The sequence below is a fragment of the Dreissena polymorpha genome, chromosome 15, assembly GCF_020536995.1.
Source record: "Dreissena polymorpha isolate Duluth1 chromosome 15, UMN_Dpol_1.0, whole genome shotgun sequence".
Classification (NCBI taxonomy): Eukaryota; Metazoa; Mollusca; class Bivalvia; order Myida; family Dreissenidae; genus Dreissena; species Dreissena polymorpha.
In genome coordinates this window covers 37,728,805-37,740,573 of record NC_068369.1, presented here as the reverse complement: position 1 = coordinate 37,740,573, position 11,769 = coordinate 37,728,805, and the positions used below count along the sequence as shown (strand labels likewise).

General features: G+C 34.9%; 1 protein-coding gene across 1 annotated transcript; it reads left to right on the top strand.

Moving 5' to 3' along the window:
• Nucleotides 1–4,025: 4,025 nt before the first annotated feature.
• On the top strand, nucleotides 4,026–5,845 carry LOC127859693 (zinc finger protein Xfin-like). The gene is made up of 3 exons (XM_052397199.1): nucleotides 4,026–4,052; nucleotides 4,979–5,191; nucleotides 5,465–5,845. The coding sequence occupies exons 1-3, from the start codon at nucleotides 4,026–4,028 to the stop codon at nucleotides 5,843–5,845; spliced, it is 621 nt and encodes a 206-aa protein (XP_052253159.1).
• Nucleotides 5,846–11,769: the final 5,924 nt, after the last annotated feature.

The following is an 11,769-nucleotide window of genomic DNA, read 5'->3' as shown; positions in this document are numbered from 1 at the left end:
TATTGTATACGTGTATTTTGCAAACCTGTATTTTATTTTTTGAAATCTTTGACAGATTTTCACACAGGGAGTGATATTCTTTCATTTATAATCACACATTTTATCTAAAAACCAACTCCTTTATATAAAATAATGTAAGGCTTAATTTGGAATTCGAACAGTTATTCTTTAAAGATAAGCAATTAGCAGCTTTGTTATGGCGAATGCAGAGCTCCAGATAAGGATTTAGTCTAAAGGGTATTTCACCCCCCTGATACTATTGTTAAAGCGTATTTTACCGCTTTGTTTCAGCCATAAAGGGTATTTATGAATATTTAGGGGTATTTTCCATTTCCATAGCAAACTGAAAAGTAAATGGCGTGTTTAATCTAGAAATATTATTATTTGTTGTTTATATTATTTAATGCAAACAGAATGGATTTAAAGTGACGATATGAACAGACTTTCTTTTAAATTATTCCCGCAGGAGCCACTGGTCACTTTTTTGATTCACAAACATGATGGGCCGCCATTTTCATTACAAGCTTATTTGATCGACTTACTTTTGATTCAAAGGTTAACTTACACAAAAAACTCAACTGGATTATTGGTAAAACCGGTTATGCACTTTAATCGATTTAAAATACGTACCAAGATTTGTATTGAGTTTTGTTACGTACTGGGCCGATTTTTAATGCGTTTTTTTTATTTGTTCAATGCGTAAATACGCAGATACGCCTCTTATCTGGAGCTCTGGGCGAATGAATAAGAATGTAATATAAAGAAGTGAAACTCCAGCTGCTGGAGCAGTATTGAATTTTCATTAAAAACAATTAGTTGGTCCTTTATTTAAGGCAAGTGACCGATTGCCCAAACAGTACAAAACAGCACAGTACAGCACAATACAAACCAACATAAACACAAAATATGAATAAAGCTGGGGTCACCGCCTTGGAACGGTCAATGCAAAGCATTGGGGGTTTAAACCTGGTTATAGAGCGCTCAACCTCACACTTGGCCCAGCAATATTCATAATACATTTAAGTGTAAATAAAATTTAACGTCATAGCATTGTAACTCAAATTAAACAATAATAAAAGGGAATTAAAACGCATTCAATTTAATTACTATTTAATTACTCAATTGCATTGAAGATACAAGAGTAACAGAATTACAACTTTTTGACGAACGATCAAATAAAACTATTAACAATTGTCAACTACATTCCTTCTTTATAGAAAAGATTTGAGAATATAGAATCATAGAGTTAATATCTCAAATAATCATCGCGCAAATACAGGAAGAAGCAGCAATAATGGGTGTAAAAATTCCATATTACATAGCTTGGTTAAGCACTAAATCAACTTTCAAGTTACGGATGCTTAAAAAGATGATACATATTTATTCAAACGGTCCAAGAATAAACTTGTTTCAAGAGAGAAATGCATTGTTTAGTAATCAGCAGACGAGTACCCAGGCGTATAAGGCGTCAACTCGTTCTTATTCCCTGTTTTATCAAACCTTAGTAAGCAAAGAAGCTTCAGACCGCACTGACAACGCAAGTAACATGCATACATACGTAAATGTAAACTAAAGCCTTGTGTGATAATTTTATTTCAAAAGCTATGTGGATTGGTTATACTTGCACCGGAATGCCTTAACCGAACATCGGTACCCTGGTCAAAATGCTTTCTGATTTTTATTATTTATTGCTCTATGTACATAAATGAAAAATACGAATGGCAGAGAAATACACAAAACAATTAGCAGAGAAGAAAAAAAATCGTAAACCGTTTCGGATCGACATTACTCACGAAATTATTGATAGTAACCTGACACTTAACGCACATGTATTTAGTCCAGTTTCCCAAAACGAGGTTCAAATTTGAAATTCTTAATTGACTGCAGTGGTGACCATCGGGCGTCGGCAGAGTCGTGTGCTGAAGTCCAAAAATCATCGGCTTCCGTTGAACGACTATGTTCTCAATCTGTAAATGTGTGTGACAGATGGCCTATAATGAAACTCAAACGACGAACAAAAATATAATCTACTTAGTATCTGAATTATTCGTATATAACAGAAGACAATGTTTATTTGTACATAAAGGTTACCAGCCGATTAGAACACATATTTTTTAAACTAACAAAATAGTTTTCATTCACAATAGCGCAAAATTAACAAACACAATTATGTTTACATAAATATAACAAATGTGTTACATTATCTTTTGTAATAAATTAATTGGTGTATTGAATAAGATTTTTAATGGAATATATTGTTTTTCATGACTGTCGGTTTTTATCGCAAAATTTACTTTAAAGCATCTGAAATTTAGCAATTGTTTAACAAAATAAAACTTTGAAAAATATTTAAACATATTTATATCTGTCTGGGCTAAGTAATTAATTGAAAAACCTATATCTTTTACCTCGACTCAGGGTCATTGCATGTAAAGTTTTCATACTGCACGTCAATCACGTGATCAACACACCCGCCAAACAATCGTTACCGTTATGTACAGCGAGAGCAGACCAACCCAATATCATTGAAAAGCGAAGAATTGTTATCCCATCCATGAATTTTTCTAGCTTGCATCACTACATAATAACGTCGAACGAGTATCCAACAATTGCAACCATTTCCACATAGCTTGCCCGTACTGTCGACACATCGTTGCCATTTAATGGATTTAATCCGCCAATCCCGTTAATGTATGAAAATAGAATAAGTCAAAACAAATACTCGCTGTTAGCTAACACATGAAAACACTCATACGCCAACTAATCGTAGATTTAATTAGCCCATATGAACGTGTTCTTGAGAGCAATGCCAGTAGTGCGTTCAGTTACAGCGAACGTTCGCCAATGATCGTTCGTTTCTGATTCGATCTTAGGTGGCACACTACAGTTTTTTTAGTCTCGGCCAGTCTCGTACACAAGCAGGAGCAAACCAATGTCTGAAAACTGGTCACCTCGCAAATCTGAAAATAAACCAAGCACATTTCCAGAATGGTTGAGGCTGTGCCTTCTGAAAAATCAGTAACATTCAAATCAAATGAGTTGGGGCAAAATGTTTTAGTATTGATTATCTCAAATCAAAACATCAGAATTCTGTGTGTTTCCGAGCCTTTTAAGCCAGTTTAAACAACAAACTGCCACTTTCCTGCAGAAGCAAGGTGCCTGGAAACCATGTTTTTACATTGGTAACTTACCAAGTACTAAACAGCAATGGAGAAAATTGGGGGTCAAAGGATTAGATTTTTTGTAATAGTTCAATGTCCGTACCCCCTTTCAAATTTCCAACAGAAATACTGGCCGGAGCCAGCATTACACCTGTTTTCGAATTGCATTAATTCTACTTCCTGTATGCAGCTATAGTTACAGTACCAATGTTTTGGTAACTTACAAACATCCAAGAAAAATCACCACAACTCAAACCTGACATTCATTATTATTTAGACACTCAAAATGGTGCTTACTTGAGCAGTGTTCTCTTTATTTAGAAATTTGACCGGGGCCAATTCGCATTGGTGGCTAAAAAGTGTGGTGTGCAGCCTTATTGAACGATAAGTTCGGCGCGAACTTTTCAAGATGGCGGCTCCCAGAAAATTGATTGCGATTTTGATGGCGAAAATCGCTAATAACACAGAAAGTACGTAACTAACAGATATTTCAAAAATAATAAAACCTATAATAATTTGATTATAATTATAAGTGGTGTGGATGCGATAGTGTTATTTTTCATTAGCGATCGAAATTTAGTGTAAGAGGTGCATTGAATCAGTTATAAAACAAAGCCCTAAAATAGCGCAATACATTACAATCTTCAAATGTAGTTGTAATTTTCTTTTAGATTGAATGAATTTTCGTTTCGTCTACATTTAATGAAAATATTAATAAATTTTAGCATTCAAATAGAAAAAAAAACACCTGCATATTTTGTTAAGAAATCAAATTTTAGGCGCTAAATTACGTACGAAAACGATTATTGTATTATTATTTTATTAAATCAACTAAACGATTATGACATGGTTAATAAAGTAGTCATGGCGATATCGAAGATGATGATGGAAGTAAGATTGCTTAAGTTGGGGGAGGAAATTCCATAGTCTTATATTAGGAGGATGGCAATATAAATAATCGTCATAATAACGTTAATAGCATTGTGATGACCAAATAAATATTAGCAGCAATACAATTTAACATATGATCTAATCACGATATGAACTGTTTAAGATATAAACTGTTTAATATGTGATGTTGTTTTCGTTAAATTATTGAAAGTCACAATATTGCACTAAAAATTGTACTTTGTTAAATTGATCTCATTGTATATGCTATATACGTGGGTGAAAAATAAAAGTTCTGTTCAAACACGATATTAAAAAAATTGTTTGTTACAATTATTAAACACTTATAAAACATCTATTCATTTTAATGGGACTCAGATTTGACACCTTGCGCAAACATTGGCTGCCATGAAAGCTCAATACAGTGTAGGTGTCATTAAGCGCTTCACACCTTAAAAATGAATGCGACAACTCAGTTGGCTTTGATCACAAAAGCCAGTCATTTTAGGTTTAGTGATCGAAGTATATATACCCGTATTTGCATTGTGATTATCATCAATCGTAATTTGATAGCTGCAATCAGGCAAATTGACGTAATTGATACCACCAACAACAATTTAATTAATTTGAAAAATATTAATCATTGAAAGAGAGCCATAAAATTAAGGTAGATACGTAAACTTTATCTCGCATATACATCATGTTTTATAATTGTATTTTTATTATCCACGTCAATTATGATACAAAAGTATTAAGTGTTATGATATTAGAGTATCATGCAAACATACAACATCATATTGTTTTGGTGTACATGTAAGTTCCATATTGAGATATGAAAAGGTATTACTGATTACAAAATTGATTAAAGTATTCTGTTAACGTACGCTGCTTATGATGGCCGTTCTTTAATGCATATTGTTTATCTTCAGATGGAAGCGTTGATGTCACACCTGCTGTTGACCGCCAGCTACAAACTGAGGCTACATAGAGGCGATTCTCCACTAAACATTAGCCTCAGAAATTACGAGAGAAACACGTGCAAGCGCTTCGTTCAGTCTGCAGATCTCCGGAGCGAGACGCTTGATGCTTCAGACGACGATGAGGCAACCGGTTGTGACAGCAGTGACATCATTGAGGACAGTGTTTGCATCATACGTAAGACGGAAACCACGCCTCGCTTGCAACCGTTTTCTATTGACACAATAATGCGAGATACCAGGCCGAGTCCATCCGGATATTCACTACCCGCAGTAGTGACCAATGCCTTCTACCCAAATCCGGAATTTACATAAAGCGGTTCCCAACGTAGCCGGATGAAACTTCCGGCAGGTGATGTGTTCTGGTGTCATGTGTGCAACTCCCTCTGTATGGACGATATGGACGCTAAGAATCACCAAACTTAACACTGTGCACAGAGTGACACGTGCAATCTCCGGAAGTCGCTGCTCGCCGCGCATGGCTGCGTCAAGCGTCACGTCCGCTTAAACGAGAAGATCCACTGCAGCCTCTGTGACAAGGCGATGTCTCAATGCTTCTTCATCAAGCATAAGCGTCTCCACGACGGCCATATTGGTGACGTCTGCCGGGAAGAGTTCTCCACCATCAGCCGCCTGAATGATCACATGAATTTCCACCTTGGAGCGACGCCATTCTCGTGCACCATATGCGACCGGAAGTTATCCAAGAGGTCCTCCCTGACACAACACTACCGCTACCACAGGGACCACGGTAATTTCAAGTGCGGCTATTGCTCCAAGAAGTTCAATAGCAAGTACACATGCACCGTTCACGAGTGACTTTACACTGGAGACAACCCATTTCAGTGCCCAGTTGCTGGGTGCAACAAGAGTTATCCCCAGAAGATCCAACTAAAACTGCATTAATTTTCGCACAGACTGCCAAAATAGATGATTATTTTTATAATTATGTTTCCATTATGCGAATCCTGATCTCACAACGATTTGCTGCTGCTCAATTTGGTCTCAATGACATGTTTGAAGATACAAATATTAATGATGTTCAAATACAACTTAAACACAACTTTGTTTATGTTAGTTGGAAACTGAACGCAACAACTTACGTTATCATTTCGGTCGCACGAGCGCACGTGAAATACGTTGGTTTAAAACAGTTTCATATTGATCACGCATGTACTTACCTTCATACCATAAACATCTTTTTGTCACAGATGAAAAACATGTAACTATTATGCCATATAGATGTGGTTACTTAACGTACAGATAACGTTACACATTTTTAAAAGTTAAACAGTAAAAGATAAATATATTTTGCAGGCGGAAACTATGATTTTTTAAGAGATAAGAGTTATTTCGATATACGATGTCTTATAAACCAATGTTTTTACGTTATGTCTGTGTGTAATTATCGTTCCTCGAAACCTAATACATACGCATGTTTTTCATATTTAAGTAGGAAATGTTGAAGTATTTCTCATTCTAAAATTAGGAAACAAAACACTAAGTAATACACATTGCATTAATTAAATGAAACCCACATGCGATGTTGAAACAAACATACGAATTAAATTCGACTTGCACACTGTGGCGATAGGTCGTGATAGGATTTTCTTGATATGTCAAACAATCTTTATACGACAATATCGTAAAACACACACAATTTTCAACATCACTAATGTATTTAACAGCTTACGATAAATTAAATATGGAATATTATCCTCGAGATTTCGTGCATTTTTTGTTATACAAACATCTTTGGATCACTTGCGCATCCATGCTAAGTGGTAGTATATTCTGAATATACAATATGCGAAAAAGAATCAAGTGCCTTTCCGATATATTGTATACGTGTATTTTGCAAACCTGTATGTATTTTATTTTTTGAAATCTTTGAAAAAAAAATTTCACACAGGGAGTGATATTCTTTCATTTATAATCACACATTTTATCTAAAAACCAACTCCTTTATATAAAATAATGTAAGGCTAAATTTGGAATTTGAACAGTTATTCTTTAAAAATAAGCAATTTGCAGCTTTGTTATGGCGAATGCAGAGCTCCAGATAAGGATTTAGTCTAAAGGGTATTTCACCCCCTGATACTATTGTTAAAGCGTATTTTACTCTTTTGTTTAAGCCATAAAGGGTATTTATGAATATTTAGGGGTAATTTCCATTTCCATAGCAAACTGAAAAGTAAATGTCGTGTTCAATCTAGAAATGTTATTATTTGTTATTTATATTATTAAATTCAAACAGAATGGATTTATAGTGACGATATGAACAGACTTTCTTTAAAAATATTCCCGCAGGAGCCACTGGTCACTTTTTTGATCCACAAACATGATTGGTCGCCATTTTCATTACAAGCTTATTTTGATCATTGTGTACACACCGGTCTTTCGTCACCATCTATGTATAGAATGTATTTTGATCGACTTACTTTTGATTCAAAGGTTAACTTACACAAAAAACTCAACTGGATTATTGGTAAAACCGGTTATGCACTTTAATCGATTTAAAATACGTACCAAGATTTGTATTGCGTTTTGTTACGTACTGGGCCGATTTTCAATGCGTAAATACGCAGATACGCCTCTTATCTGGAGCTCTGGGCGAATGAATAAGAATGTAAGCACTAAATCAACTTTCAAGTTACGGGTGCTAAAACAGATGATACATATTTATTCAAACGGTCCAAGAATAAACTTGTTTCAAGAGAGAAATGCATTGTTTAGAAATCAGCAGGCGAGTACCCAGGCGTATAAGGCGTCAACTCGTTCTTATTCCCTGTTTTATCAAACCTTATAATAGTAAGCAAAGAAGCTTCAGACCGCACTGACAACGCAAGTAACATGTATACATACGTAAATGTAAACTAAAGCCCTGTGTGATAATTTTATTTCAAAAGCTATGTGGATTGGTTATACTTGCACCGGAATGGCTTAACCGAACATCGGTACCCTGGTCAAAATGCATTCTGATTTTTGTTATTTATTGCTCTATGTACATAAATGAAAAATACGAATGGCAGAGAAATACTCAAAACAATCAGCAGAGAAGAGAAAATCGTAAACCGTTTCGGATCGACATTACTCACGAAATTATTGATAGTAACCTGACACTTAACGCACATGTATTTAGACCAGTTTCCCAGAACGAGGTTCAAATTTGAAATTCTTAATTGACTGCAGTGGTGACCATCGGGCGTCGGCAGAGTCGTGTGCTGAAGTCCAAAAATCATCGGCTTCCGTTGAACGACTATGTTCTCAATCTGTAAATGTGTGTGACAGATGGCCTGTAATGAAACTCAAACGACGAACAAAAATATAATCTATCTGAACTATTCGTATATAACAGAAGACAATCTTTATTTGTATATAAAGGTTACCAGCCGATTAGAACACATATTTTTTAAACTAACAAAATAGTTTTCATTCCCAATAACGCAAAATTAACATACACAATTATGTTTACATTAATATAACAAATGTGTTACATTATCTTTTGTAATAAATTAATTGGTGTATTGAGATTTTTAATGGAATATATTGTTTTTCACGACTGTCGGTTTTTATCGCAAAATTTACTTTAAAGCATCAGAAATTTAGTAATTGTTTAACAAAATAAAACTTTGAAAAATATTTAAACATATTTATATCTGTCTGGGCTAAGTAATTAATTGAAAAACCTATATCTTTTACCTCGATTCAGGGTCATTGCATGTAAAGTTTTCATACTGCACGTCAATCACGTGATCAACACACCCGCCAAACAATCGTTACCGTTATGTACAGCGACAGCAGACCAACCCAATATCATTGAAAAGCGAAGAATTGTTATCCCATCCATGAATTTTTCTAGCTTGCATCATTACATAATAACGTCGAACGAGTATCCAACAATTGCAACCATTTCCACATAGCTTGCCCGTACTGTCGACACATCGTTGCCATTTAATGGATTTAATCCGCCAATCCCGTTAATGTATGAAAATAGAATACGTCAATACAAATACTCGCTGTTAGCTAACACATGAAAACACTCATACGCCAACTAATCGTAGATTTAATTAGCCCGTATGAACGTGTTCTTGAGAGCAATGCCAGTATTGCGTTCAGTTACAGCGAACGTTCGCCAATGATCGTTCGTTTCCGATTCGATCGTAGGTGGCACACTACAGTTCTTTTCGTCTCGGCCAGTCTCGTACACAAGCAGGAGCAAACCAATGTCTGAAAACTGGTCACCTCGCAAATCTGAAAATAAACCAAGCACATTTCCAGAATGGTTGAGGCTGTGCCTTCTGAAAATTCAGTAACATTCAAATCAAATGAGTTGGGGCAAAATGTTTTAGTATTGATTATCTCAAATCAAAACATCAGAATTCTGTGTGTTTCCGAGCCTTTTAAGCCAGTTTAAACAACAAACAGCCGCCACTTTCCTGCAGAAGCAAGGTGCCTGGAAACCATGTTTTTACATTGGTAACTTACCAAGTACTAAACAGCAATGGAGAAAATTGGGGGTCAAAGGATTAGATTTTTTGTAATAGTTCAATGTCCGTACGCCCTTTCAAATTTCCAACAGAAATACTGACCGGAGCCAGCATTACACCTGTTTTCGAATTGCATTAATTCTACTTCCTGTATGCAGCTATAGTTACAGTAACAATGTTTTGGTAACTTACAAACATCCAATAAAAATCACCACAACTTAAACCCGACATTCATTATTATTTAGACACTCAAAATGGTGCTTACTTGAGCAATGTTCTCTTTATTTAGAAATTTGAAGCAATTCGCATTGGTGGCTAAAAAGTGTGGTGTGCAGCCTTATTGAACGATAAGTTCGGCGCGAACTTTTCAAGATGGCGGCTCCCAGAAAATTGATTGCGATTTTTTTTGGCGAAAATCGCTAATAACACAGAAAGTACGTAAATTACAAAATTATTTCAAAAATAATAAAACCTATAATAATTTGATTATAATTATAAGTGGGGTGGATGCGATAGTGTTATTTTTCATTAGCGATCGAATTTTAGTGTAAGAGGTGCATTGAATCAGTTATAAAACAAAGCCCTAAAATAGCGCAATACATTACAATCTTCAAATGTAGTTGTAATTTTCTTTTACATTGAATGAATTTTCGTTTCGTTTATATTTAATGAAAATATTAATAAATTTTAGCATTCAAATGGAAAAAAACATCTGCATATTTTGCGAATTGAACTGTCTTTGAATGCACCAGGTACGTGTATTAGCACGTGTATATTGAAAACTCTTTTGTAGTGATAATGAGCGGTACAAATCGGTCATTTTATTATACCATAAATTTATACATTTATTTTTCCCAAGTATTTTATATCCATATTTTTAAACGCGATTGCTTGTTTTCACGATAATGTGTCGAACACTGCAAAAACGCACGATCTTACACGTTATTATATCGGAGTTTGCATTTGGAGATACCCGTTAAATACGATAATTGTTTAGCAGTAAATTTCTACAATCTTTTTAATGTATTGTCATTATAAAACACTTAAGTGTTATGTTTAAACTGGCTAATATATATACTCCTGTTAATCCATTTCGGACAAATGTACGCCTATTTTTAGCATAGGTGCGTTTACGCACCTATGCTTATGGTATATACCACATTTCAAAAATCCACATCGAATGGTTACCCATTATGAAGCCTTACCTGATCAAAAATCAGACGAAATATCTATTTAATTTAGTATATGGTCATTCTTACAAAAAAAAATTGAAAACGTTTTTCTAACGTTTTCTTCCAAGAATATTGCTGACACCGTTTTTAGTGAATTTTTCTAAGACCGTTTAATGTCAAAAAATCTTCTTATAACCTAAAACAAATTTCGTTCGTAAAACAATTCTATCTGCACTATAAATCTCAATCTCCTACGCAGTGGCCTCCCTTATACTAGAAGTTACTGACCGGGCGAAGCAAGGGAAGTAACTGCTTTGAGGAGTTTCTATAAAAATCTGCATTCAGAAATCTGTATTCAGAACTCAATCTGTTGTGCACGTCTGCATCTAACGCTTACCACAAGTTTTACGACAAATTCTTGACGCAGACGAATAGGGTAGCGTCTATTTTCATTTGTGAAAAGATACAGATCTGTCCGTGCTTAAATTTTGAAAGGCTTGGGTAATTATTTTTCATAAGCGTTTCAAACACTGATGTAAATGGAAAGATTATCTATTTAAATAGTCGGTAATTGTTTGAAATTATTGATTTGAGAAATTCGCGGATGGCGATATCGAACTACATTATACCACGTGACGCCATTCTTCCCTGTATCTTGCACCTATGCTTTTAACGCCATCGGCGCTCTCGTTTAAATATGTTCAAATGTTTTATTAAAGCAACTGTTAAGTTTTTGGCTTAATATGCCAAGCGAATACACGGAGGTATCATAAATTGTGTTTAATGACCAGACACATGTTTTTAATGACCCCATACTGAGTCATACAAATATAGGTCCCTGGGTTTATGAGACCCTGTTTTCTTAGTAATTGTCTGGACAGTATCCGATCATATCGAGATTATCGGTTTGTGATGAACAAAGAGGCAATTAAACAATGGGTGGTTAAAAATGCTGAAATAAAGAGTGTCAAAATTGGTGTGAACAATTAACTAAAAACATTTACATGAGGATTTAGTTAATCTGTAACAAGGTAAGTTTTTACGGACATATTGGTTCAAATAGTTTCTTTATGTTTATTAC

Excerpts from the sequence above, each read along its gene's own strand:
- LOC127859693 (XM_052397199.1), top strand. The coding sequence starts at position 4,026 with ATGGCGATATCGAAGATGATGATGGAA. Across the intron at positions 4,053-4,978 it reads TATCGAAGATGATGATGGAA|ATGGAAGCGTTGATGTCACA; the intron begins GTAAGATTGCTT and ends GTTTATCTTCAG. Across the intron at positions 5,192-5,464 it reads GTGACATCATTGAGGACAGT|AGTGACACGTGCAATCTCCG; the intron begins GTTTGCATCATA and ends CACTGTGCACAG.